Here is a 26,572-nt window from a genome sequence, read left to right on the forward strand (position 1 = left end):
TAATAAAATGTCAACTCCATTGGCAACTTAAAATTAACTTCCCTTGAGATTCAGCTGCCCCTGTCTTATGCAAAGCTAACTGCACATTTCATAGTCAGAGGACATTGAATTTCTAAAGGAGCCTCTGAACTGTGTATCACAAAAACTTTTAGGTGCTGCATAGGTCTCTAACCAACAAATGGATAGAATCAAATGGAGTAAGATTTCAAGAAAAGTTACTTTTTGTGTTGCTAATAAAGATACATTTTGGGTCTGAAGGAGAAAAATCATTGGGATAAAGATTTCATTTGGAGGTGCAATGCCCTTATTTAGCCCCTTATCCATAGCTCAAATCCTTGTTATGCCACTTCCTCACTTACTGAGAAGAAATGTTTTTGTCTGAACCAGAGTGGGAGCACTGTGTAGACAGAGGCAGACAAACACATGCCTGCTCCAGCTGCTGAGTCTTGGCACTTTCCAGGTGATAGACTTTGCCGGCAGCAAGTTTATTCAATTCCTTTTCCCAGAGCTCCATTAAGCACTTTGTTTCTCACTGAATGAGCAGAAAGACTTGAATCAAAGATGTGCAGCCTCTATAGATGGATAAAGCTGCAGTGGGGAGAAAAAAAGTGAAAAGTCAGCAATGCTGATTGGCTGCAGTTTCTAAATATGTCTTCTGATTGTTGAATTCCTGCCAAACGCATTATTCCTTCTATGATTGCCCTTCAAAAGCCCTTGATGATCAGCTGGTGCCATTCCTTTCCAAACAAATGCAGCCTTCTCTGGTCCAAAAAGTAAAAAAAGAAATAAACTCATAACTTCATTCCTAACTTCCTCTTCATTCCTAACTTCCTCTAACTTCTGCTTTGCTATTTGTATATTAGTATTTAATTGCAAAATGTGAGGAAGTAGGGGGGAGAACAGCTGCACTTCAACTTTCTGGTGATTCTCTTTTGGGAATATGAAGGAAGTAATTGAGCCAGGATTCTGGAACAATAGAGGATGATGCACAGCCTTGTAAGCACAGTGGCTTTATGATAAATGAAAACTATTGCTTGCATTCATCCATTTACGCATGTAGCTCTTGCCAGTTGTTTCATCAATGAAATACAGCAAATGTTGACAATTTGGTTGCTAATTTCTGAAATGAGAAAAATAATTAGTTACCTCAGGATCCTATGGAGGGGTGTGAATAACAGGAATGGGGCTTGTTATTGAAGATATGCAACTTCCACAAGGGTTCCTCTACAAAGTAGTATCATGTACACACATAAATATCTCAAGAAAACAAGGCAAACTTTATATTTAGATCAAGACATTGTAATATAACGATTATATTGTACTGATAAAATAAACTGGAAAAATGCAGTGCGCACATAGCACACAATTTTATTCTAACAGTATTTTGTTATTACCTATATAAAATATGCTGGGTGCACTTTCATTTTGTCACTGCCCAATGAAGAAAGCTCCTGTCATTGGGACTCTCATGAAGGGGCATCACATAACCCATGTCTTCTAAAGGGACAACACAAAACCTCTCAATGTTATCCAAAATATATCTTAAGGCATGGATGATAATAGCTGTATACTATACTATTCACTATGAAAATAGCTGTATGCCTGATGCAGGTTCTCTGCCCCCAATAACCTCATGTCCTTTTGCACAATTTGAAAGTGATGGGTAGGGGAATTTGTGGGTCTTCAGATAACTTTGATCTGCAACTTAATCAAACCAGTACAGTAACTGGCAAGTGATCATGGGAGTAACTGAGAACTAGTCATCCCTGTCCCACTGGTTAGAATGGCATGACTTTTGTATGCCAAGGCTTAGATTAGCTTCATTGAACAGGGCTTATTTTTCTGTATACTAAATTATGTTATCTCTCAAACCTACAGATTTTGAAACTATTACTTAGGGACCTCTCCATCTCCTGTTTCTTTCTCTCATTACCTAAAATAAAGGGGGAAACCCTTAAACAGACAGATCATCATTTGAGAATTTAGTCTTGCTGATGTATTATGCCCTATTTCAATTTAAATCTTTATCCTATTGTCACTAAATAATCGAGAAAGACTTTCCTGAATTTCAGTGATAACCTTAGTGCTTGGGGAACTAAAAGCATTTTTCCTTTCTACCAGTTATGATTAATAAACTGACAGAAATACATAAATCTTTTAGGATAATAACAATGTGAATATCCTGCATTAAAAAAACTAGTGTTGTGGCAATTGCCTTAGTCCTGGATATACATCACTCCCATTTCACAAGTCTAAATAAACTTACAGCAATGCAGAGGGTTTTTTTGGGGGGGGGGGGGCAGCATCATTTTTAAAAACAAAATAACAGACTTAGATTGCTAATCAAAGCAGAGCCTGTTGAAAAACTTCAAGGAGTCAGGCTAACTGGCTGTAAAAACCATCAAATAAATTAATTTGCATCCAAACTCCTAAGAACTCAGCTGGTGGCTAGATCTCTAAAAGTGTTTGAAAATGTTTGTCAGCTTTCCCAACCTGACAGTTGACATACATGCTACTTTTTACTTCTAAATATAAAAGTTTAGCCAGCACTGTTTTCAATGTATTAGTTCCGGACTCGTTTTCTCCCTCTTGAGGTACATCTATGCACAGTAAGGGATTCTGGAGCCAGCTGCTCTTTACCTTGCCTGTAGTAGGCAGGTACTCATAGTTAGAATAGGCTTTGCTAGATTAAAATTCTACTTTTCATTACATTGTTAAATAGGCTGCCACTTCCTGACACTGAGGGCCATGGTGGCACAGTGGGTTAAACTGCTAAGCTGCAGAACTTGCTGACCAGAAGATCAGTGGTTCAAATCCGCGGGACGGGCTGAGCTCCCATTGACCCTAGCTTCTGCCAACCTAGCAGTAAGAAAACATGCAAATGTGAGATCAAGAGAAACTGCTATAGTTGGAAGGTAATGGCGCTCCATGCAGTCATGCTGGCCACATGACCTAGGAGGTGTTTACATACAACTCAATTTCTTAGTCAAAGAGCCAGCGATGAGCTCCACCCCCCAGTCGGACTCGACTAGACTTCATGCCAAGGGGAAACCTTTACCTTTACCTTACCTGATACTGAGTCTGCAGCTCTCCTTCATAGAAGAGTTGGAAGAAACCACAAGGGCCACCCAATCCGACTTTATTCTGCTATGCAGGAAAACATATTCAAAGCACCCCCAACAGATGGTCATCCATCCTTTACCAAAAGAGGCTTTACCACATTCCGGAGTAGCATATTCCACTGCTGAAAAACTCATACCTTCAGGAAGTTATTTCCAATGTTTATATTGAATCTTCTTTCCTGCAATTTGAATCCATTGCTCTATGCCTTGTCTCTAGAACAGCAGAAACGAAGCTTGCCTCCTTCTTGTATATGGGACATTATTTCAAATATTTAAACATAGCCATATCATGTCTCTTCTCATCCTTCTTTTCTCCATGCTCCAATGACAGATTCTTCCTTCACACAGGACTTTCAAAGGGGCATCATATAGCCTTTAGCAGTGGGATTGTCTCAATGCCAATGCCACCAAAACACTTCCAACTAGAGAAAAGAATATTGAGAACACTAGCAAGGTCTACAGAGCAGAAAAAACCCTACAAAAATGCTTCTTATTAACTGAGGCATCACTCTGTCTTAGGCTCCATCTATATTGCCATATAATGCAGTTTCATAATGCATATCAACTGCATTATATGGCAATGTAGACTCAATAATGCAGTTAAACTGCATTATGAAACTACCTCATCTGACAGTTTAGATGGGACCCCAGTTCCAGAATCCAATAGCTTGATTGAACTGAGGTTTGTCTGCATCTTAGTTCCAGAATCTTGTAGCATCAAATGCATGGGACCATTATTATAGTATCTCATAGTTAATTTTTATTGACTATACAGTCACATCATTTGAGGTGCAGTAGACAATGCTTCTGTGAAACCATCATCATCTTAGCAAAAATGTCTCCCTTGTGCTTAAGTGAAAGAGAAAGAAGTGGGTCTTCAATGCATACGTGTTAAAGGCATTAAAAGTTGCTTTTAGGATTTTCCAAAACTGCATATTTATTAGACATAAGTACCAATCAATGCCAGGTTCCACAGATTTTATCCAGGTTGTTATGTTTAGATATTCCTGCAGTCCCTGCAGCAGTCATTCACAATACTTATTCAAGTGATTCAACTTTATTTTGAAATCAAACAAACAGGTTTCCCTTGGGATAATTTTAAAAATTCCATTTACCACAAAGTTTATTCCAAAGCTCAGTTGCACAAGTCACCTTCAGCTTCTTTCTAAACTTATAGGGAGTGACATAATTTGCATGATGCCAGGCGATGACTCATGGACTGAATAGCATGTCCTGAAATATGTATTAAGAAAAGTTTATTGTATTCTTTCTTCTAACAACAGGGATAGAGACACACATTTGGAAAAATACTCCTTTGCCGATTCCATCCTGAATTAGTTCAAAAATATCTCAGGGTTTGTTTTTTGGCACTGCCATTTACAACATCAAAGTAAGTTGGTAAGAGGAGCAGCTAAACGAGGCCCTGTCTTTGAACCAGAGTTTCCCTTCATCTCCTACATCAAAGGTTGGGGTACATCTAATTTATCCTTTGGAAAGATACAGTTATCTGACTGGTGATAGTAATCATATTTTCATCTACTTCACATGTATTTTGAGCCATGACTTCAGTCATGTTTGCTAGATGATCTTGTCTATGTCTATCATATTTATTTCCTTTGCCATATTGTATCCCATAAAATAAAATATTAACCAGATATGTTTCATGCTTTAATATTTCCTTCCATGAAATTATCTAGACCAAATATTAACTAGCAGAGATACATCCTACAGTTCATCTAAAAAATTGTCATTGTTATCTTTCAATAAGAATTTTAGAGGCAGGGGACATATTTTGTCACTATTTCAGATCTGCCTTATTTGAAAAATCTTGCATGCGTGAGTCTCCAGAGCTAGATGAATGACTTCCATGGATATTAAAAGAATTGGAAGAAGTAATCTCAGAACCACTGGTAATAACCTTTGAAAACTCCTGGAGAACAGGAGAAATTCCAGCAGACTGGAGGAGGGCAAATGTTATCCCCATCTTCAAAAACAGGAGGGGGGGGGGAGGAGAGAGAATATCTATTGTCCAGTGACATCAATACTAGGAAAGATTCTATAGCAGATCATTAAAGAGACAATCTGTGAGCACTTAGAAAGGAATGCACCGGGATTGTGGCGCAGCTGGCTGAGTGTCAGCTGCATTAAGATCACTCTGACCAAAAGGTCATGAGTTCGAAGCCAGCCCGGGCTGGAGTGGGTGTCCAGCCATTGTGTAGCCCGTTGTCGACCTTTGCAACCTGAAAGACAGTTGCATCTGTCAAGTAGGAAAATAAGGTACCACCTTGTGTGGGAGGCTAAATTTAACTAATTTATGAGGCCATAAAGAAAGAAGACTCCGGGGAATGTGGAATGCGGAAGAACTTCATCGGTGTCGTTGATGGACGATGAAAAGCAGCAGCTCCCCCGGCAGCCAGAAAAAAAGTTAAATAGCCTTTGTCTGTTAAATGTTGTTTGTCAAACTGGCATTGAATGTTTGCCATATATGTGTTTACTGTAATCCGCCCTGAGTCCCCTGCGGGGTGAGAAGGGCGGAATATAAGAACTGTAAAAAAAAATAAAAAATAAAAAATAAAATAAAAAATGCTATGCTCTCTAAGTCAATATGTGTTTCTCAAAAACAAGTCATGCTAGACCAACCTTATGTCTTTTTTGTTGCCAATAGAATGAAAATCTTGGTAAATTAAGGGAATGCTGTTATTTTTTATTTATTTGTTACTTAGTATATTATTATTATTATTATTATTATTATTATTATTATTATTTAGCATATCTTAATTTCAGCCAGGCCTTTGACAAGGTCCCCCATGAAATTATCACAAGAAAGCCATTGAAATGTGGGATAGACAATCTAGTGTAAGGTAGATTTGTAACTGGCTAATTGGCTGAATCCAAAGGGTACTTACCAATGGCTCCTCTTCATCTTGGAAAGAAGTTTTTTCACCAAGCTTCTGAACAGGTGTGGGCAATTAGAGCTTGTGAAGACTAGAAGCCAATTTTCTCTAACCCAGCAACCCTAAAATAATACTGAAATGGTGGGGACAGTTTTGGAGACTGATGAGGAGCTGCGAGGATTGTACTTTTCCAACGTTTGTTCTCCATCCATACTGCTGCCATCTACTTGTCCAAATGTTGGCTAACTTAGCCCAAGAAATGTTGTCCGTATTGATGCCAAACTCAACATCATGGTAAATGCAGCTGAGAATTTGAATGTACCTGATATTTTTTTGTAAACGGCAGTTATGAAAAGTTTGATTAGAAACAGATTGAAAGGAAAAGGCAGTTTAACCCTTTCCTCCCAGATGTGGTCCTGATGAAACCTCCAGATACCAAGCTGTTTTAACAATATGAAAAAAAACTTTACCCTGGAAACACTGAAAGATTTCCTCTTGGAAAGAACAACACCTTTGGAACATAGCATTTTCATTGAGATTTCCATGGAGCTGATCTACCTACATGCACAATTATTACTTACAAAACAAATTCTGCATGTTACATGCCTACACATGTTTAAGTATCATGTCTGTTTGAGTTCTAGGAGAATGGCAGGATGGAGTGAGAAGAATATTTTCATAGAACATTTAGAGTGAATTTCTCTTTCAATGGTTGCATTTTATTTCCTCCTGGTATCCAATTTGAGACAGGATGTTAACAGTACAGAAAGAGAAGTACATAAGCAGCAGTTGCACCAAAAGCTATTTATTAGCATAACACTTTTTTTAAAGATCTCGTAAGAACTGAAATATGTACAAAGTCTTACAGCATTTACACAATAAAAAGTTTCCTATTAGCTGATGAAGTATAAGATAGTGCTGCAAAGTACTCCAAAGCATGTAGAATAATCATAATCATAATAATGAAGCAGACCACTGCACTTTCAACTTCTCTGCTACTCATCACAACCGTCACTTTGACATGACAGTTAAACCATTGGGAAGACACAAGATTGTCAAAGAAAGAGAGGTGTAACAGATTGACGTGCAGCACTAAACATTGTAGGGCAAGGGAAGAAGAGAGGACAAAACCAAACAAACAAAAAAAGCTACATACGGTCTTGTTTCTACAGTTTCCTAGAGCTGTAACAAACCTCCACAGCCTTAAAGATATAACATATTTAAGACAACATAATCACAATTTTCTCAGATATAGTTCAGCTATATTGAGTGTGTTCAGCTTCTGGGTAAGAGGCTCATACTGATATGGCTGTGTACTTCCATTTTCTGTTCATGACCTGCTCAAACAGGGCTACAAAAATGTAGTCATCAGCAGGAGCTTATAATCATGATGTGCTTTGTCAAGTTAAAGGCATTCAAGATCAGCAAATAGGATCTAACTATTCATGTCAAAAGTTTAAGACAAGGAACCTCACTTCAAAATGTCACCCATGATTTTCATGTGCCATTTTCTCAGCCTCCTTCCAAAATACCCTATGATAAGTGAAACCAAGACACTACATTTCTTTTTTTGTTGTATCAAACACCTGCAAGAGTAGTTTATAAATGCAGAAGTATCTTTTTAAACTGCTTGCAGAAAGGCTGTGTGAGAGAGTGGGTAGTGGAGGGCTTCAGTGAGATTGTCAAAACAGAAAACGACAGACTATTTCTTTAGAAGATAAACAACTTCTTCAAAAGAATAAAAAAAAAACCCAAATGCATTACATGTTGGGTGCTTATTCCATGGACTACTATGCTGTTCTAGGGAAGGATTTATGATGACTGTATTTGGCAATTTCTTCTCTTAATACATCTTTATTTAAGTTCAAAAGATACCTGTGTCTTTACTATATCTGTGCTCAAGACACCAAAAATGGTAAGATATTTTTAAAAAACACCCACAGGGGATTACAAGACTATTAAAAAGAAGCCATATAACCATTTAATGTAAACAACTTATTCAAAAACAAAGCCCTATTTAGATTCTGGTCTTAAACTTTTGGCAGACAATGTGTGTATATGCTCAGCCAGGCTCTGTAGCGAGTTATTGTTCAAGTGGAAGCCAGGTCAGTTCACATGTTGACAGGCATGCAACTTGAAAACATTGCACAACAAGCAACACAAAAAGAGATCTGAGAAGTGTATTAAGACTTCAAGTAGACTTCACAATCCTTCACAACTGAATATTCACAAAGATACAGTCCTTCCTTGCCTCCCCCTTCCCTCCTGCATATTTTTCACACATGGGATACTTTCTGTGACTCCCTAGCTTGCTTGATGCTGTATAACCACTTGATGATTCTGGCATTTCTTTCAATTGCAGAAATGCCATATGGCACGCGGTCATTGGCACTGTCATCATTTCTAAGGTCACTGTTACTGTCCTGAGACTGTTCACAGTCCGAACTGATCATACTTGCACTGCGAAAGTTGAGAGAGATAATGTCAGAGTTAGCCCTTGCAAAATTTTCCATCCCAAGATTTTCAAGCTCTTCAGGATCGAGTCCACAGTAGTTAAAGAATCTTTCAACATCTGCATCGACTCGAAAGTATCTGTCACTCAAGTCTGACTTTGAACGCTGTAAGGAAGGACGCCGGCTGACTCCACAACTGGTTTCCACTGCATCTATCTCTGGGGATTTTAATGTTGTGAGGGCAGCAATTTTGGGTTTGGGAGGCAGAGGTGGAGCTGAACTACTGCAGGGTATTGCTTTTAAGGGTTTGCCACTAGATACTTTTCTAATGTCCGAGGAACTATGAGAAACATGCAAGAATGCTTCTGTTGACTGTTCCAATAGCCGCCTACCCACACTGGAGTTGCTGTCTTGGGGGCTGCGACGGCCTTGAGTTGGGTAAACCTTTAAGGATTCTGCAAACGAGTGCCGGTTAAGGTCTCCTGAATCAGACTTGTAGGGAGGCCAGTTGCGTGAACTATGTTTGTGACCCGAACCTGAGCTGGACCCTTCTGAGCTGTTGATGATGTTTTTCAAAATCTCTAGCTTTAGATTCTCCCTCTGGACACCACTCTCAGTCTTTACATTGTTACTGAAAACTTTCAAGGTAGGACTGCCCAAAGAGCGCTTACTTGCAGGGCACACTGGTGGTTTGGGAAGCACTGCCGGCTTCACTGGTTCTTGTTTGGCATTGATGACCTCTTGGCTCTTTACGTACTTTGCCTTGTCCGCTTCCAGCCTCTCCACGGCACTAAGTCTTTTGGGATTAGGCTCAGCCTGCCTACGAAAATAATCAGGTCCTTTGTTTAAGATACGGAGAGGAACGGCTGAGGTGAATGTGATGGCAGGACTGACGGGTTTGACCATGCTACCTGTCTGTAGTGTTTCTGTAGGCATGTTTGGTGGCCTTTCCCCGGCAGCCGTTGTGAATTCGTTCCTGGGATCTTCTAAATGCACACTGCAGAAACATGTATATTAAGCACAATGAATAGCAGGTGAATTTCAAAATCTGAGTGTTAAGAGGAAGAAGAGTTGCAATAGCAACCACAGCAGCAGCAACAGCGCTTCATTTCACAGCTCATTAAATACCACAGTGTTTCTTTCTTTTCTGCCTCCCTTGAAGGCAGCTTTTGCACCAAAAGGCCACCAGAAACAAGCCTATATTAATCTTGCTCTGCTGGGTTTTCTTCTCAAGGAAGGATGTTGAAGTCTCTGCGGTTTCTTTGTGCTCAACTAGAAGCAGTGATCTGAAATATAAAATAACCAACCACATGTTAGTAACAGTGTATGATATCATGACCATAACAACAGATATCTCCTCCATGACCCTTTGTCTGTTGGCTTAGCTACAGAAATGGGCAGTTCTGGCCAACAAATTCTATCACACCTTCACCTACTAGCACCTATTACATCAAGGCAACAAGAAATTTGGTATTTGATGCTCTTCATTAACATTTTTTTAATGTAGATAATTCATGCATTCTACAGATGCTAATACTTGAACTCTGAGTCTGGGATTGAAAGGAGATGAAAAATTCTAAGAATAAAGACCCAGATATATAAGGTGAATTTATACTCTTGCATGCATTGGCTTACTCAATGTTGGTAGTTCGAGTGGTCACTTGACACATGGGAAATAGACAATATGAAAATGCTTTTCAGTTTGGAAAATCAAAACCATCCTCTCCCTTGTTGTAGCCTTCTGACAGAAGAAAGCCAGAATTGTAATTGTAGAAATTTTGGTTTAAAGCTCATCTTCAGCAGTTTAATGTTTGGTTGTGTACTGCAATAATCAGACAACCAGATAATGGAAAATGAGTTTAACTAGAAGACATTGGTGATTATATGTTTTTAATGTTTTTATATGGATTTTATTATGTCATGTTAAATGTTTTAATGGTATTTTATGACTGTTGTGGCATCAAATGGCTGCCAAATTGTAAGCCGCATTGGGTCACCTTCGGGCTAAGAAAGGCGGGATAAAAATACGGTAAATAAATAAATAAATAATGAGAACAACAAAATTTATAAACCTTTTACATCTACTGTATTTGAAATGGCTCTCAATAAATGTAAAAATAGCAAAGCAGCTGGTCTGGATGATCTACGGATGGAAAAAATTAAGAACTTTGGCCCAAAAGCAAGGTGCTGGCTGTTCAAGTTGATGAACAACTGCACTGCATCCTGTAAGATCCCCAAAATTTGGAGGAAAGCAAGAGTCGTGGCCATCTTGAAACCAGGCAAAGACCATAATGATCCAAAAAGCTATAGACCACTCTCTTTGTTGTGCCGTCTTTATAAAGTTCTGGAGAGACTTATTTTGCATAGAATTACGGAAAAAATAGACCCATGTATGATTCCACAGCACGCTGGTTTCAGGAAAGGGAAAAGCTGCACATTGCAAGTGTTGAATCTGACTCAGCACATAGAACATGCTTTTGAAAGGCAGCAGATTACAGGAGCTGTCTTCATAGACCTATCAGCAGTTTATAATACTGTAAATCATCGCCTTCTCCTGAGGAAAAAATATAATATTATAAAGGATTACCACTTCACTCGCTTCTTAGGAAATCTGCTATAAAACAGGAGCTTTTTTGTTGACTTCCAGGGTCAGAGATGCAGATGGTGAAAAAAGACAAATGGCCTCCCACAGGGGAGCGTGCTTGCTCCATTAATGTTTAACATTTACACAAATAATCACCCACTGCCAGAAGGGACAGAGAGTTTCATCTATGCTCGTGATCAAGCCATCACCGCTCAAGGAGGGAGCATTGAAATGGGTGAACAGAACCTCTCTGAAGCTTTAAGTGTTCTTACTGCTCATTACAGGAAAAACCAGCTCATCCCTAATCCATTTAAAATGCAGACATGTGCTTTTCATCTTAAGAACAGACAAGCTTCTTGACCTCTGAGAGTTACCTGGGAAGGAATCCCACTGGACCATTGTAGCACACCAAAATACCTGGGAGTTACTCTGGACTGTGCTCTGACTTATAAGAAGCACTGCTTGACTATCAAGCTAAACGTTGGTGCTAGAAATAATATATTAAAACTGACTGGTACAACCTGGGGTTCACAACCAGATACAGTGAAGACACCTACACTTGTGCTCTGCTACTCTGCTGCTTAATGCTCATGCTCAGTGTGAAATACATATCACCATGTTAAAACAGTGGATGTATGTCTTAATGAGACATGCTGCATTATCACAGGATGTCTATGTCCTACACCACTGGAGAAATTATACTGTTCAGCTGGTACTGCACCATGTGACATCTGTTGGGAAGTAGCAGCCTGTAATGAAAGGACCAAGGCATTGACATATCTGAACCATTCTCTGTTTGAATTGGCCAGCAAGCCAATGCCTTAAATCAAGAAATAGCTTCCGAAGATCTACAGGGATACTCGCAGGAACACCTCAGCAAGCGAGAGTCCAAAAGTGGCAGGCTCAAACCTTGAACTTTGATCAGTGGCTGATACCGGATGAGAAACTGAATCCTGGGCACACAGAAGACTTGGAAGGTGCCGAACAGACTGCGCTCTGGCATCACAAGATGCAGAGCCAATCTTAAAAAAATGTGGCTACGAAGTTGAGTCCCTGACATGCAAGTGATGATAAGAGCAAACCACAATGCAGGCTGAGCCCTGACACATGCGCAATGAAGGCCCTTCTTACAGTGACACCAGAGGCACTCCAAATGGCCAGCTTCTGCTGAAAGCAAATTTGGTATAGTGCCAAGTTTTTAAATTTTGTTTGTGATTTTTCATACATTATACTCAATGTGTTTCTGACACGATAAATAAAATAAATAATTGCAGTTTAACACCGCTTTAACGGCTACGGTTCAATGCTAAGGAATCTTGGGATTTGTGAGGAACCAGCCCTCTTTGGCTGAGAAGACTAAATCCTTGTAAAAATACAACTCCCATGATTCCATAGCATTGAGCCATTGCAATGAAAGTGGTGTCAAACTGCATTATTAGATACACCCTTAGTGGTCAAAATTTATGTGTTTTATACTGAACGAAAAGTTCTAGAAATTGAACACCGAAATGCTGCTTCTTGTGCCTGCTAAGGCTCAAATATCCACCATGAACATAAGAACTCAATGTTTATTACACAGATCTCTTGTTCTTTCATATCACCTCGCATCCTCAATGTTAGTTGTGCAGTACTTTATGAAGTTTTGCCTCTGTAGGGAGAAGCTGTTTGCTCTACCATAGATTTAATCTACCATAGCAATTCTGATAATAGTTTTGATGTTCCTGATATATGAAGTATGAGTTCTCATCTACCAATATTAGTATTCATAGTCATAGCTGTGTAGTCTGTAAATGCACGAGAAAATAGATTTAGTCTATGAAAGCTCATGCTACCAGCTGCATTTCCTCAGTCTCTAATGTGCTACAAGATCCCTTTGAATACAGACATTATCACGTCACTGTTTTGCTGTTAAGGAAGAAAATGGTTAATGCAGAAGGGAATGTATATTACATTGTAAATCGGTTATCATTACAAGAACTACCCAAGATACTTGAACTTATTGTGTGTGTGTTTTCAGTACCTTGAAGAGCTTCTTTAAAGTTCAAACTAAACCTCAGAGAGAACTCACTGCCCCACTGACACAGAAACCGAACTCTCTTCTATTATAAGAATTTGTTCTGCTTCTTCCTAACAGAACAAATTAAAAGTTCCCCTTTAATAAGTTAAATGTGTTGCCAAGCATTTAAAACCATTTGTTATCTATATAAATAAAAATATAATGTTCGTTTGTGGGATCAACATAACTCAAAAACCACCGGACAAATTGACATCAAATTTGGTCACAATACACCTAACAACCCAATGAGTAACCATCAATAAAAAATTGATTTTGTCATTTGGGAGTTGTAGTTACTGGGATTTATAGATCAAAGAGCATTCTGAACCCTACCAACGATAGAATTGGGCCAAACTTTCCACACATAACCCCCATGACCAACAAAAATACTGTGCTTTCTGGTGGTCTTTGGTGACCCTTCTTACACCCCCTCACAACCCCCCAAGGGGTCCCAACCCCCCAGTTGAGAAATGCTGCCTTAAGGCCATCCAGTCTAACTCCCTTCACCAGGGCAAGAAAACATAATCAAAATCTCCCTGACAAAGAGCTATCCAGCCATTGATATATATATGATTCACACACACACACACACACACACACACACACACACACACACGACAGATATAGTATCATAGGTTTGAAAGGGACCCCTAAAAAAAGGATAATTAAATGGTGCATGTTCCAGAGAAGGCAAACCAGACAATATCTTCATCAACACTGACAAAGAAACAACAAGAAATACTGTATACTCACAAGCATAAAGAAATTACATACATTACAAACCAACACTTTCTCATTACTTTATTTTCCAAATCACCAAACTGGGCCACAGCAAAGCGTGGGAGGGGACAGCTAGTCTATTTATATAAAAATGCTCTGTTCGTTTTGAGTGACATCATAACTCAAAAACCGATGGACGAATTGTCACGAAATCTGGCCACAAGACACCTACTAACCCAAGGAGTCACCATCACTCAAAAATTGATTTTGTAATTTGGGAGTTGTAATTGCAAGGATTTATAGTTAACCTACAACCAAAGAGCATTCTGAACTCCTGCAACAATGGAATTGAGCCAAACTTGACCAACAGAAAACACTAGAAGGGTTTGGTGGGCCTTTAGTTTTGGAGTTGTAGTTCACCTACATTCAGAGAGCACTGTGGACTCAAACAAACTTGGCATGAATACTCCATATGCCAAAATATGATCACAGATGGAGTTTCGGGAAAATAGACCTTGACATTAGCGAGTTGTAGTTACTGGGATTTATAGTTCACCTACAATCAAAGAGCATTCCGAACCCCATCAATGATAGAATTGGGCCAAACTTTTCACACAGAACCCCCATGACCAACAGAAAATACTATGTTTTCTTATAGTCTTTGGCAACCCTTCTGACACCCCCCCAAGAGGTTCCGACCCCCAGGTTGAGAAATGCTGCCTTAAGGCCATCCAGTCCAACTCCCTTCACCAGGGCAAGAAAACATAACCAAATCCCTTCTGACAAAGAGCCATCCAGCCATAGATATAGATAGATATATATGATTCACAAACACACACACACACATGTATATGACAGATACAGTATCATAGATCTGAAAGGGACCCCTAAAGAAGGACAATTATATGTTGCATGTTCCAGAGTAGGCAAACCACACAATCACTACATCAACACTGACAAAGAAACAACAAGCAATACAACTGTTTACCCACAAGCATAAAGAAATGACATATATTAGAAACCAACACTTTCTCATTATTTTATTTTCCAGATCACCAGATTGGGTCACAGCAATGTGTGGCAGGGGACGGCTACTCATTTTATAAAACACATCTAGCAAATACTGCGTGCCAAATGGCAAATAATTTGCTTTCTTTTCTAAGGAAAGCAAATAATTTACTTTCTTTTCTAAGGAAAACCATCTGTATATACTTTTCAAATATTTACAATTTCTTTCCATAAAATGAATATATGGTTCCCATAATTAATATCTATTATGATTTTTATGTTCTACTTATCTACTTATCAGGATCCAACTCATTAAAATTCTTTATCTGACACTTCATAGAGCACGACAGGTATGTTGTACTTCTTCAATTAGTGTTGAAATAAAACCTGCGATAAAATGGGAATTAGAATCATTATGTGATATTGAGGAAATTTTAATATACATGACTGGGCAAACGATGAAGCACTAAGGCAACAAAGCCATTATGCGACATACAGTATTGAATATTCAACTAGAAACTGAACATAATAATACAAAATTAAAGATGCCTGTGCACTGTGGTGTTATTTTTCCAGCTGTACAAATATTACACTGAAGCTTTTATAACGCGTTTACCCCTGAGGTTTCAGAGCAGGTAAACAAAAACATTGGACATGATAATACATAATTGCCTACTGCTAACTTGTTACTCATATTAGGTGAGGATTACATTTTATTTTACATTTACTTGCCCTTAGAGTTCTTCTGCAAATATATAATCAATAAATCCCCAAATCTGTTGTTCTGTTTACACATCTACCATATATACTAATATATAAGTCAGCCTCATATATAAGTTGAGGCAGGTTTTGGGAACAAAATGATAAGATTTTGATACATGGACAAACTGAGGATCATTACATAGAAGTGAAAGTACCAGCTGTCCCTGGCAACAACCATCATTTTCCTACCCAGGTATTCAAAAAGGTTTTCCACCACTTTACTCAGAGAACATGACCCGGTTTTTGTGGTAATTTTTTGGCTAAGATTTCTAGACCTATATACATACGAGTATATATTTGAGCCCTCAGTGGTGCAGTGGATTAAATTGCTGAGCTGCTGAATTTGCTGACTGAAAGGTCAGCAGTTTGAATCCGGGGAGCAGGGTGAGCTCCGGCTGTTAGCCCTCCGGCTGTTGGCCACATGACCTAGGAGGTGTCTACACACAATGCTGGCTCTTCGGCTTAGAAATGAAGATGAGCACCAACCCCCAGAGTTGGACATGACTAGACTTAATGTCAAGGGGAAACCTTTACCTATACTTAATACATAATATTATAATTTACTTTCTAAGAATGGTATTGAGTTTCCGCTTGCAGATTTTTCTTGATGAGAGTGTAAAAGGATGCTGGAGGGGACATCACTTTAATGCTCTACAGGACCTCACAATCTTAGCATCTTTTACTGTCTCCCACCACTGGAATCTCAGTATATAGAGATGCAATTCTTTGCTATTTTTACTCCTGAAGGAAGAAATAAGCAGTGTTAACAATTTCTTCCTGCTGACAGAAATACTTCACAATTGTGTGCAGTTTTTAAAGACTATTTGAAATGTGGAGCTTATTTTGTGCAAAATTCACATGAGGTTGCTTTGTGCAGATAACCGCATTTTCTGCACAGAAAACTGTAAATCTGTGCAAAGTAATCACATGCAAATTTTGTGTAAATTTGCATGGCTTTACCTCAGATGAAGTTTAATGAGGCTATTGTTAAGTATTTTGATTAAATACGGATTTTGTCCACATTTTGTTATTTAATAACTAAGTTGATTTACTTATTCAGTTTATCCCTCACCTTTTACAATCATGGCTATCACAATCATGGTTGATAGTTTCCTCTTTTTGTGTAGATTTGGGTAGATGTATTTCAACATTGTTCCTTTTAAAAAAGAAAACAGGAAGCTTTACACATCAGTAGTTACTGACTTTTAAAAATATGAGAACAGAACAATGATCAGTTTCTGTTTAGCAGAGAGAAACTGGTTCCTTTTATAGCTATTGCAAAATGACACCAGGATTTGTGAGAAACCTACATTTCCCAGTGTCACTTTTGATAGTCCTATATAGATCTTGTTTATACTTATGATTTTTTTTCCGAAAAAGATGACATTCAGGTCTAGTTGTGGCAAGCAAACTTGTGCCAAATGTAATTAAGACACTGGGTATATCTCGCTGATAAAACAAGAGATGAACTTCTGCATAAAACAAGAGATTGACTCAACAGCAAATAATATCTCCACCAAAAGGCAAAATACTAGATAACAGAGTTACATATAATTTCTAATGTGGCCAAATCACTTAAGAGTTCAGAATACATTAGTAGTGAAATGCCATCTTGTTTTCTGAATAGGGATTCATAAAACTTTATAGGACTATACTTCCTTGGATTCCGATTGCTCCTTAGAAAATAGCCATAGCAGCAATAATGATCCTATAAAGGTTACTATTTATTGCTTTCCCTCCTTCCTCTCTTGTGTACTTCATTAATAATTTAAACTCTTAAGAACTTTTCTTTAAGTGTTCCCACTGTAGTTTTCTCAGGAGACCACCATTACAGAATTCTCAAAGCACCCTGAAAGTACACAAGGAAAGCTCTTGGTGCAATCAAACTGTGCATAACCCAGAAATGTAAGCAGTGCAAAACCAAGACAGCAACAAAAACAAAAATTTAATGCTGCATGTTCCTATTAAAAAGATGCTTGGAATCCAACTTCCTTCTCTATTCAAAAGTATTCTATCTGCAAACAGAAAAAGCAAGTGTCTGTAACACTATATTTGGCAGACGCCCAAACATTTTAGGTTGAAGCAATGTCAGTTGGAAGACATAGAAAATAAAGCTGGCCCTAGCTACTAGTTGTGCTGAAAAAGAGAATATAATAATAATAAAAAACCAGCAAAACCGAAACATTTAATTAGATTGGGGTGGACAACTACGAAGGGCTAGGAGGATACATCGGTAGAAGGTGATGGATTGTACCTACTCCCCATCTTCAATTGCATGGGAATACATCTCTGGGTGTTTTATCGTGTTTTTTTTTTAATGACAGTTTTATTCCTAAACTAGACCAGGGACTCCACAAAATGAGACGTAAATTCCCTCCATGCTCCATAGTGCATATTCTGGAGCAAAACATGGGGGGGGGGGGGGGACCAACAATTGTGAAAATGCCCTCCATGCTTCCTAAAATGCATTTGGGAGCATTATTTTTTGAAAAACCATTTTCTGGAAAAAAATATTTTGATATCTGAAGAGATGGAGGGGCACACAAAAATGCTCCTGCTTCAAACAAGCAGCTGCTAATGACTTCTCCAAAGCATATGTATATTTGAAAGACACTGAAATATAAATTAGGCTTCCAATATATATTGGGTTAATTGTGCTTTGTCTAACTGGATAACCCACAAATTTTGTAGAAGGTAATTTTGACACCTGCTATGCTTGTTTACATCAATTAGAGAACCAGGAAAGGAAACATTTCCTGCTATCACTTGAGGCTTTAAATTCTTGAGACCTGGAGGACAATGTAGCAGCCCAAAATACATTAAAAAATAACAGGCACTAGTGGTAAAGATTCAATTCAACATACAGTAATGAAATGCAGCAGACTTAACTTCCCAACACAGAGTATTTGGTTGGCCAAACTGTAGATGGGAATGTGATTGCCCTAAGATGGTTGTGCGTATAAGGTTGATCAAGATGGAGTATTGTACGGAACACAATTCTTAGGCTAACTGATATAACTTGGTCTAAATGGCATGGATTGGGTTTTTTTTTAAGCAATTACATCTAATTTTATCTCATTGTACCAATAATCACCACCATTTAGTTTAAAATTGGAAATATATCAGTCCAGCATAAACACTTCATGTGCCATTATTGTTTGGAAGATTGCTTTTATTGAATTAGTGGAAATCAGGAGCAGAAATCTAAGCTGAATTTACTGGTTGTCTCTGCATAAGAACACAAAGTGGTGCAATTTGTTGTTGTCTTTAATTTTCTTGTGGTGAGATTGGATTTACCACAATACTATGAATGAGAGACCTCCAAGGTGCCTCTTTATCAATAACTCTACTCAAGTATTGCAAACTAGGGACTACTGCTCCTTCATTCTCCTCCCCTAGTTTCCAATCTGATATTTGTCATGCTCAGTACATACTTGAGGAGAGGGGGGTCCCACAGAGCGCCAACTCCAAGACTTTTTCTACTTCTGTGAGTCTTCTGATTTGACCATGGCTACATAGATTACGGCAATCATAGGGAAATCAAGATATTTGTTTATAAAGCTATTGTCCTCCCAACTCTGTTGTACATCTGAGAACCATGGCCATCTACAAATGTCGCTCTAGATTTCTGGAAAGATTTTATCAGTGCTGTCTCCTGCAAAACTCTTGGGAAGACAGGCAGACAAACATCAGTGTTCTGGAAGAAGCAAAGACCACCAGCATCGAAACAATGATTCTCCTGACCGGCAATGTTGTCTGAATGCCCACTCACTCAAAGCAGCTACTTTGCTCTCAGCTCAAGTATGGAAAACAGAACATTGGTGAACAGCACAAGAGATTTAAATATGGTCTTTAAACTAATCTTAAAAAGTGTGGAATAAACAGAGAACTGGAAAGCGCTGGCACTCGAGTGTTCTAACTGGAGGTAATCTTTTACCAACAGTGCTACGGATGTTGTAGAGGCAGGAATAGAGGGTAAAAGGGAGAAATGTGCAAAGAGGGAGGCACATCAAGAAAACCATTATCGGGACTTCCATCTGTAAATGTATGTCCTCATTGCGAAAGACCATGCGGATCCAGAATAGGTCTCCACAGTCACTTACAGACCCACCACCAAGACTCTACCTTTGCTAGACAATTATACTCAGCTATGAATGATCACCTATGATGACACAGATTTCAACACTCAACCCTGGAGTTTGTGTTTAAGGTCAAGTAATTCTTACCCAGATACTCAAAATCTGAAATTGCCCACATGGATGGCTGTGATAGTCATATATTTTCTATTGCTCAACGTGTATATGATAAATACATCAACATTGAAATCAGAACTCTTTGCTTCCTTTGCATGATTATCCCAACACTAATTCTAATAGTTGACTTCAATGTCTTCTTAAAATCTCCTAAATTATACAATCTCTACAAGCAATCAATCCATGTGTTTAGCCATAAGGGGTACTGAAGTTGCTGAATGTGATCACTTTAACATGCAGACACTCATCCTGTACTGATTCTCTTTTCTTGCCTTAATTTTGTATTGCTTTGGTACCTGTCGTTATTCTTGCCCCGATAACTGCTGGTCACAACCTGTCTTATCTGTGACATTTTCCTCTCAATCATTTTCTCCTTCATGTTGCACTATAGTGAATGGATCTTGCATCCCAATGATCCAAATTTCCCTTCTTCTTCTTATCCCAAAGTGTGGGTGTCCTTGAGCTCAGCACTGTCAGCTGACTCTAGGCTCTGTGCAGACAGAGAATTGTTTCTGGTATTCCAAGAACCCTTCTGCTGTATATTCAGTCTGCAAAAATCTCAGTGGAGATTAACAGGGCAAAACACAGTAGGAGACTGGCACACTGCCCAGAATCTGTTTTTAACTTCTTCAAAGTCCTGTGTGTATATCTCTCCCTCTTTCTTTCTCTCTGACTGTCTCTGTCTTTGCATGAGCCACATGGTCTCTTGTGATACCCAATGTTTTCTCTTTAGAATGAAATGGCCCAGGCTTTCAGTCTGGCATTTCTGATATCCAGGAAAATCACATTTCAAGAATACTAACACAGAAACTTTTCCTTCCAACTTCTCTGCTTTTTATCAGAGAGGAAGGAAAATATAACCACCATTTTTTGTTTGTGGCCTATGTAAAATTTACATATTTCTCAGTGATCTCATTTACAGGTAAGTTCTTTTGCACAGATTTATAAAGATAAATCTTTTTTTTTTTTGGTGCTATAAATTAACCCAGTGAAGTAATTTCTTCATTGTGCCTCTCTTCCCCAATTTTTTTACACTTTTTATTTCAGGCAAAATCATACACACATGGAGATTTGGATGTTATTTTTGTAAACTGATGCTATTAGTAAAAAATATACTTGTTGAATGGTAGTCTAGTTAAGACTACCGGATGGATTCAGGCAAGTGTAAATTAGGATTTATTTAGTAAACAATTTAGGAGATGAATGAGGATTATGATATGTTTATACTCTCCCCTCCCCCCTTTTCTTCTACCGAAGGAGACTCAAAGTGGCTAACATTTTAAACCACAACAATGTGTGAATTAAAACATAATGCATATAAACATTAAAGTAGAATTAAACATAAAATATTAAAAATATTGTTAAAAGCAATACAACCATTAAACAAATCTACTGAATCTATTACGTTACATAAAACATAGCACCTCCTGTCTCATTTTTAAAAACTCTCTTCTTTAAAAGCCTGCCTGGATAAAAAGGTTGTAGCCTGCCACCAGAAGGACAACAAGGAAGGGGCCATTCTGGCTTCCCTAGGCAGGGAGTTCCAAAGTCGAGGTGCAGCCACATTGGAAAAATAGGATTTCATGACTGTTTCATTGCTTCCAAAATAATCAACAATAATTTCAGCTCTTTTCCTTGTTTGATTACGAGGAAAACCAATTATTTTTTTCAAAAACTAAAATGTGCAAGAAACATAATCCAATTGATGTAGGTATCTCATTCCTGGCTTCTTCTTTGTGAAATTCTTGGAAATATTCAACAAGCCTTCCTTGACATAGTTTTTAAGTGTGTTTGGAACACATCCCTATTTCAGATTTGTTTCATTCTCTTTTTGATTGGACATTTTAAAATAACATTTTAATTGTTTTGGCTGTAATACTGAACATTAAAGCATTAAACTTTATTCAAAGCAAGTTTAATACCATAAATCTACTTTATGAAGACTTGTTTTGACTAGTGGAGCACAAATAATTAAATAAATTAAAACGAAAAAGCCTATAAATCTCCAAGATACTGGCAGGCCACCTTATAATACTTATTTGGAAATTATATCCCCAGGTGGAAAAATAAAAACTGGAGTGAATGGAAATCTGTGTCATGCACTCTTATCAAACTGGAATTTATTTGAGCTTTAACACATCATTTATAACTTGATATGCATACTACATTTTAGTGTTTGGCATCTTTATAACATTTGCAAAACCATTTCATAGACTTAATCTCTTAGTTTTGTACCAGCAAAACAGGAAAACATCAAATATTGAAGAACTGCACTCTGTCCTGTTTTGCCCCAGAAACAGCCTTACAAGGGTTAGAGCAACTAGAAAAAGCTTTACTTCAGCAAAATGATAATACTCTAACAGCAGCAAAGGAACAGAAGGAAAATCCCCAAAGCAAAGCAAAAGTCTTACATCCGACATAAAACCAGTCTTTGGCAAAAAGTCTTTGTGCTGCTCTTGTTGGAGCTACAAGCAAGGAAACCAGAGCACAGAAGCACTAAGTAGAATGGTTGCTTCGAGCATTGACCACTTGCTTTCCTGCTGATTTATAGCCCTCAGCTCCCAGCACAGGTCTTCCTAGGGCAAGGTCTGATTGCTCAGCGTCCTCGCACCAATTCTATCTGACTTTCTCCTTTCAGCCTTTGGTGTTCTTGAAATGTAGGAACCAGCAGTATGTTTTCCTCGCCCTCTTCTTCCTCCTCAACATTTGGCCCCAAATCCCCAACTCCTACATTTTCAGCCCCCTGTTCTACCTCCTCCTCAGAAGATAAGTACACAAGACAATCTATGCTCCCAAAGCACATGTATCTGAGTTTTGGAAATGCCAACAAGTATAGGAGACTGATGGATCCGGATGGATTCCTGAGGAATCTTGGGGTTCTTCCTGCCTTGGAGCCTGGCGATTCCATCGACGCCTTGGTGACTCTCTATAATGGGGAGATGTCCAGGGCGTTAGATGTGATCGCACCCGAACGCCCCATCTCGTTGCGTCGTGACAGGCCATCTCCCTGGTTCACCGGGGAGCTGACTGTGATGAAGCATACGAGAAGGGGGCTAGAGCGCAAATGGAGGAAATCTCGGGTCGCGTCTGATCGAGCATACTCCGTGGCTATACGGGTGGCCAGGAAATCATTCACGACCACCCGTATAGCGTCTGCAGCAAATAGATCGTCGGAGCTGTTTCGGGTCGTGGGGGAACTCCTCCACCCACCTGTGGTGGAGGAGCTCACTGATGACCCAGCAGCTCGGTGTCGCGATTTCGCACACCATTTTGCAGGTAAAGTCGCCCAGATACGCCTTGAGCTCGACTCCAATTCCATTGCAGTGCCTGAAGAGGTGACGGAGGCATCTGCTTGTCCAATTTTGTAGGATTCTTTTAGGCTTGTTCTTCCTGAAACCGTAGAGGAGGTTCTTGGGGCTGTGAGGGCGACCACCTCACCTCTAGACCCATGCCCATCCTGGCTCATTAAATCAGCCAGGGAGGGGTTGGTTGACTGGTTTGTATTGATTATCAATGCATCGTTGGAGCAAGGGATTTTTCCATCTGGTTTGAAACAGGCTGTGGTTCGTCCACTCCTCAAAAAAGCTTCCCTTGACTCCATGGTGCTGAGTAACTACAGGCCAGTCTCCAACCTCCCTTTCTTGGGTAAGGTGCTGGAGCGGGTGGTCGCCTCGCAGCTCCAGAGCTTCCTAGATGATACCAACTACCTAGATCAGTCACAGTCTGGTTTCAGGCCTGGTCATGGCACCGAGACAGCCTTGGTCGCCTTGGTGGATGACCTCCGCAGAGAGCTGGACAGGGGGAGTGTGACCCTGCTGGTTCTCCTGGGCATCTCAGCGGCTTTTGATACCATCGATCATGGTATCCTTCTGGGTCGTCTCTCTGGGATGGGCCTTGGGGGCGCGGTTCTGTCGTGGCTCCGGTCCTTCCTGGAGGGACGGACCCAGATGGTGAAGCTGGGAAACGCCTGCTCTGACCCCTGGCCTTTGACCTGTGGGGTCCCGCAAGGCTCCATTCTGTCACCCATGCTTTTCAACATCTACATGAAACCGCTGGGGGAGGTCATCCGGAGTTTTGGAGTTGGGTGCCATCTTTATGCGGATGACGCGCAACTCTACTACTCCTTTCCACCTAATTCCAAGGAGGCTTCTCGGGTGCTGGACGAGTGCCTGGCCGCTGTGTCGATCTGGACGAGGAAGAGCAAGCTGAAGATCAATCCCGACAAGACAGAGGTCCTCCTGGTCGATCGTAAACCGGACCGGGGTATAGGGTGGCTACCTGTGCTGGACGGGGTTACACTCCCCCTGAAGTCACAGGTCCGCAGTTTGGGTGTCCTCCTGGATTCTTCGCTCTCACTTGAGGCTAAGGTGTTGGCAGTATCCGGGAGGGCCTTTGCACAATTGAGACTTGTGCGCCAACTGCGACCGTACCTCGTGAAGGCTGATCTGGCCGGGGTGGTCCACGCCTTGGTCACCTCTAGAATGGATTACTGCAATGCGCTCTACGTGGGGCTGCCCTTGAAGACGGCTCAGAAACTTCAATTGGTCCAGCGGGCAGCAGCTAGGATGCTAACTGGAGCTCATTATCAAGAGAGGTCTACCCCTCTGTTTAAGGAGCTCCACTGGCTGCCATTTATTTTCCGAGCCCAATTCAAGGTGCAGGTGCTCACCTACAAAGCCCTGAACGGTTTGGGACCACCCTACCTGCGTGACCGCATCTCCATTTACGAACCCACACGCTCGCTCCGGTCATCTGGGGAGGCCCTGCTCGTGATCCCACCTACATCGCAAGCGCGCTTGGTGGGGACACGGGACAGGGCTTTCTCTGTGGCGGCCCCCCAACTTTGGAATGCCCTTCCAAAAGAGCTTCGTCAGGCCCCTACTCTAGCAGTTTTCAGAAGGAACCTAAAAACTTGGCTGTTCCAATGTGCCTTCGCAGATTAGGAATCCCCATCCCAAGTCCTAGAAGCACTTTAGCACAACCAATGTTGCTGCACACCGCACTTTTAATCCTACGTTCCTCCTGCCATCTCAGCACTTTTAACCCTGTACCCCATTGCGCCGGCCGAACCAGTTTTAATAGTGTCTTGATGTATTGATGTATTGTTATTGTGGTTACTTTGCTTAATTGTTTGATTTGCTTTGTTATTGTTGTGTTATGTTTTCTATTGTATTGTGTCTTGAGGCTTCGGCCCGTGTAAGCCGCATCGAGTCCTTCGGGAGATGCTAGCGGGGTACAAATAAAGTTAATAATAATAATAATAAATAATAATAGACAAGTAACACTGAAAAAAACAACATAGGCACAAATTTTCTAGTGAACAAAAGAAAACTTTTCTGAATGTTAATAGAGTTATACAGTAACAATATCAATGGCCTGCAGTGTGTTTGGATATTGTGGTAAGAACTATAACAATATTGAAATAATGCTTGTATTGTCTCTCTACTATCAACTGTAGTCGAGAATTATTATGTAAGTCAAACTGAACTCAAACTCCTTCACTCGCAGATGTTGTAATCTAGGGAAGTGCTTCTTAGCTATCAGACATGAGGGACTGGCAGGATCTTTCTATCCCAGTGTGCTAGGGACCAACCCTATATTGGTAACTACTGGATTCCACTGTTTCTTTCTTGGAAATATCAAGCGGCCAACCATCAATAGCTTGGAGATCAGCACTGGTCCACAAATTACCACTTTGAAAAGCACTGATCTAGAAGGCACCCTACATTTTGGTGGAACATATGACTTGGTGCAATCTAATTTTTCATGAAAATTTAAGAATCAATAAGGGCAGTGAATCACTTGATTCAATGACATATCTTTACACTGATGTTCTAATTCCTACAAGGCCAAATTTGCTCATCACAAATTGTTGCTCTTACATATCAAAAATAACGATACACATTTATTGAACTCATGAAGGCCAATTGGTTGACAACAGCAGAGAAAATGCAATATGGTGATCAGGTTAAAGGTCAGTGGGAAAGTGGCAACAGCTAACAGAATATAGGATATTTTGATGTTATTGGCTTATTCTAAGAATGCTTCTTCATAGAAAGTTTGAGTGAATTCTGTAGCACTTAGTCTGGGATATGGATGCTTAGTGGTGGCCTTGAAGACAAGTTACATGTTATACTAAATGCATAATTTATTCTTATGAGATTCCTTTGTAAACTTTAACTAGCAGCATTTCCCCTAGTTCAAACAGGTTTTTTTTAAAAAAAACCTCTCTCTTTTGTCACCCATAATTACCCCCTCCCTTTCCTCAAAGAAATTGCCCATTAAGGAGAACTCATGACACACTCCACATACAAAACGTTATGATTTATGATTTATTTAAGTGCAATTTGTTCCCTAGATCATTAAAAAGATTATAGAAATACATGTTTTAGTATCTACCCAAACTTCCTGTCGTAATTTATATTGTAGACCTTTTCTTTTATCTTACTACTATGGTTGTCTCTCAATCCCTTTGGTATCCCAATAACTACTGTCGCCTTGAGATACCTTGGAGACCAAACATTAGCTCAAGATAAAAATCCAAATAATTTAAAAAATATTCATACTTATAGCCAAGATCTTTATTTCTTTAATGACAAAAGCACAACAGAGTTCTTAAGCATGGTTAGATATATCAGAATTAAATTCTAGTTTGTTGCGTTGGGAGGCAACAGACTAGAAATACAGTTTTATCACATAGTGTACAAAGCATAAGAAAAT

At 39.6% G+C, this 26,572-nt stretch overlaps 1 protein-coding gene across 3 annotated transcripts in view; it reads right to left on the reverse strand.

The window, feature by feature from the left end:
- Positions 1-6,805: 6,805 nt before the first annotated feature.
- FAM110B (family with sequence similarity 110 member B) overlaps positions 6,806-26,572 on the reverse strand; it is an 84,206-nt gene continuing 64,439 nt past the window's right edge. For all 3 annotated transcript variants that reach the window (XM_060775355.2, XM_060775357.2, XM_060775356.2), the window contains exon 2: positions 6,806-9,755. In XM_060775355.2, coding sequence (XP_060631338.1) covers positions 8,293-9,405 — 1,113 coding nt within the window. In that variant the 5' untranslated portion in view covers positions 9,406-9,755 and the 3' untranslated portion in view covers positions 6,806-8,292. The remainder of the gene's footprint in view (positions 9,756-26,572) is intronic.

This window comes from Anolis sagrei, chromosome 4, assembly GCF_037176765.1.
Source record: "Anolis sagrei isolate rAnoSag1 chromosome 4, rAnoSag1.mat, whole genome shotgun sequence".
NCBI classification, from domain to species: Eukaryota; Metazoa; Chordata; class Lepidosauria; order Squamata; family Dactyloidae; genus Anolis; species Anolis sagrei.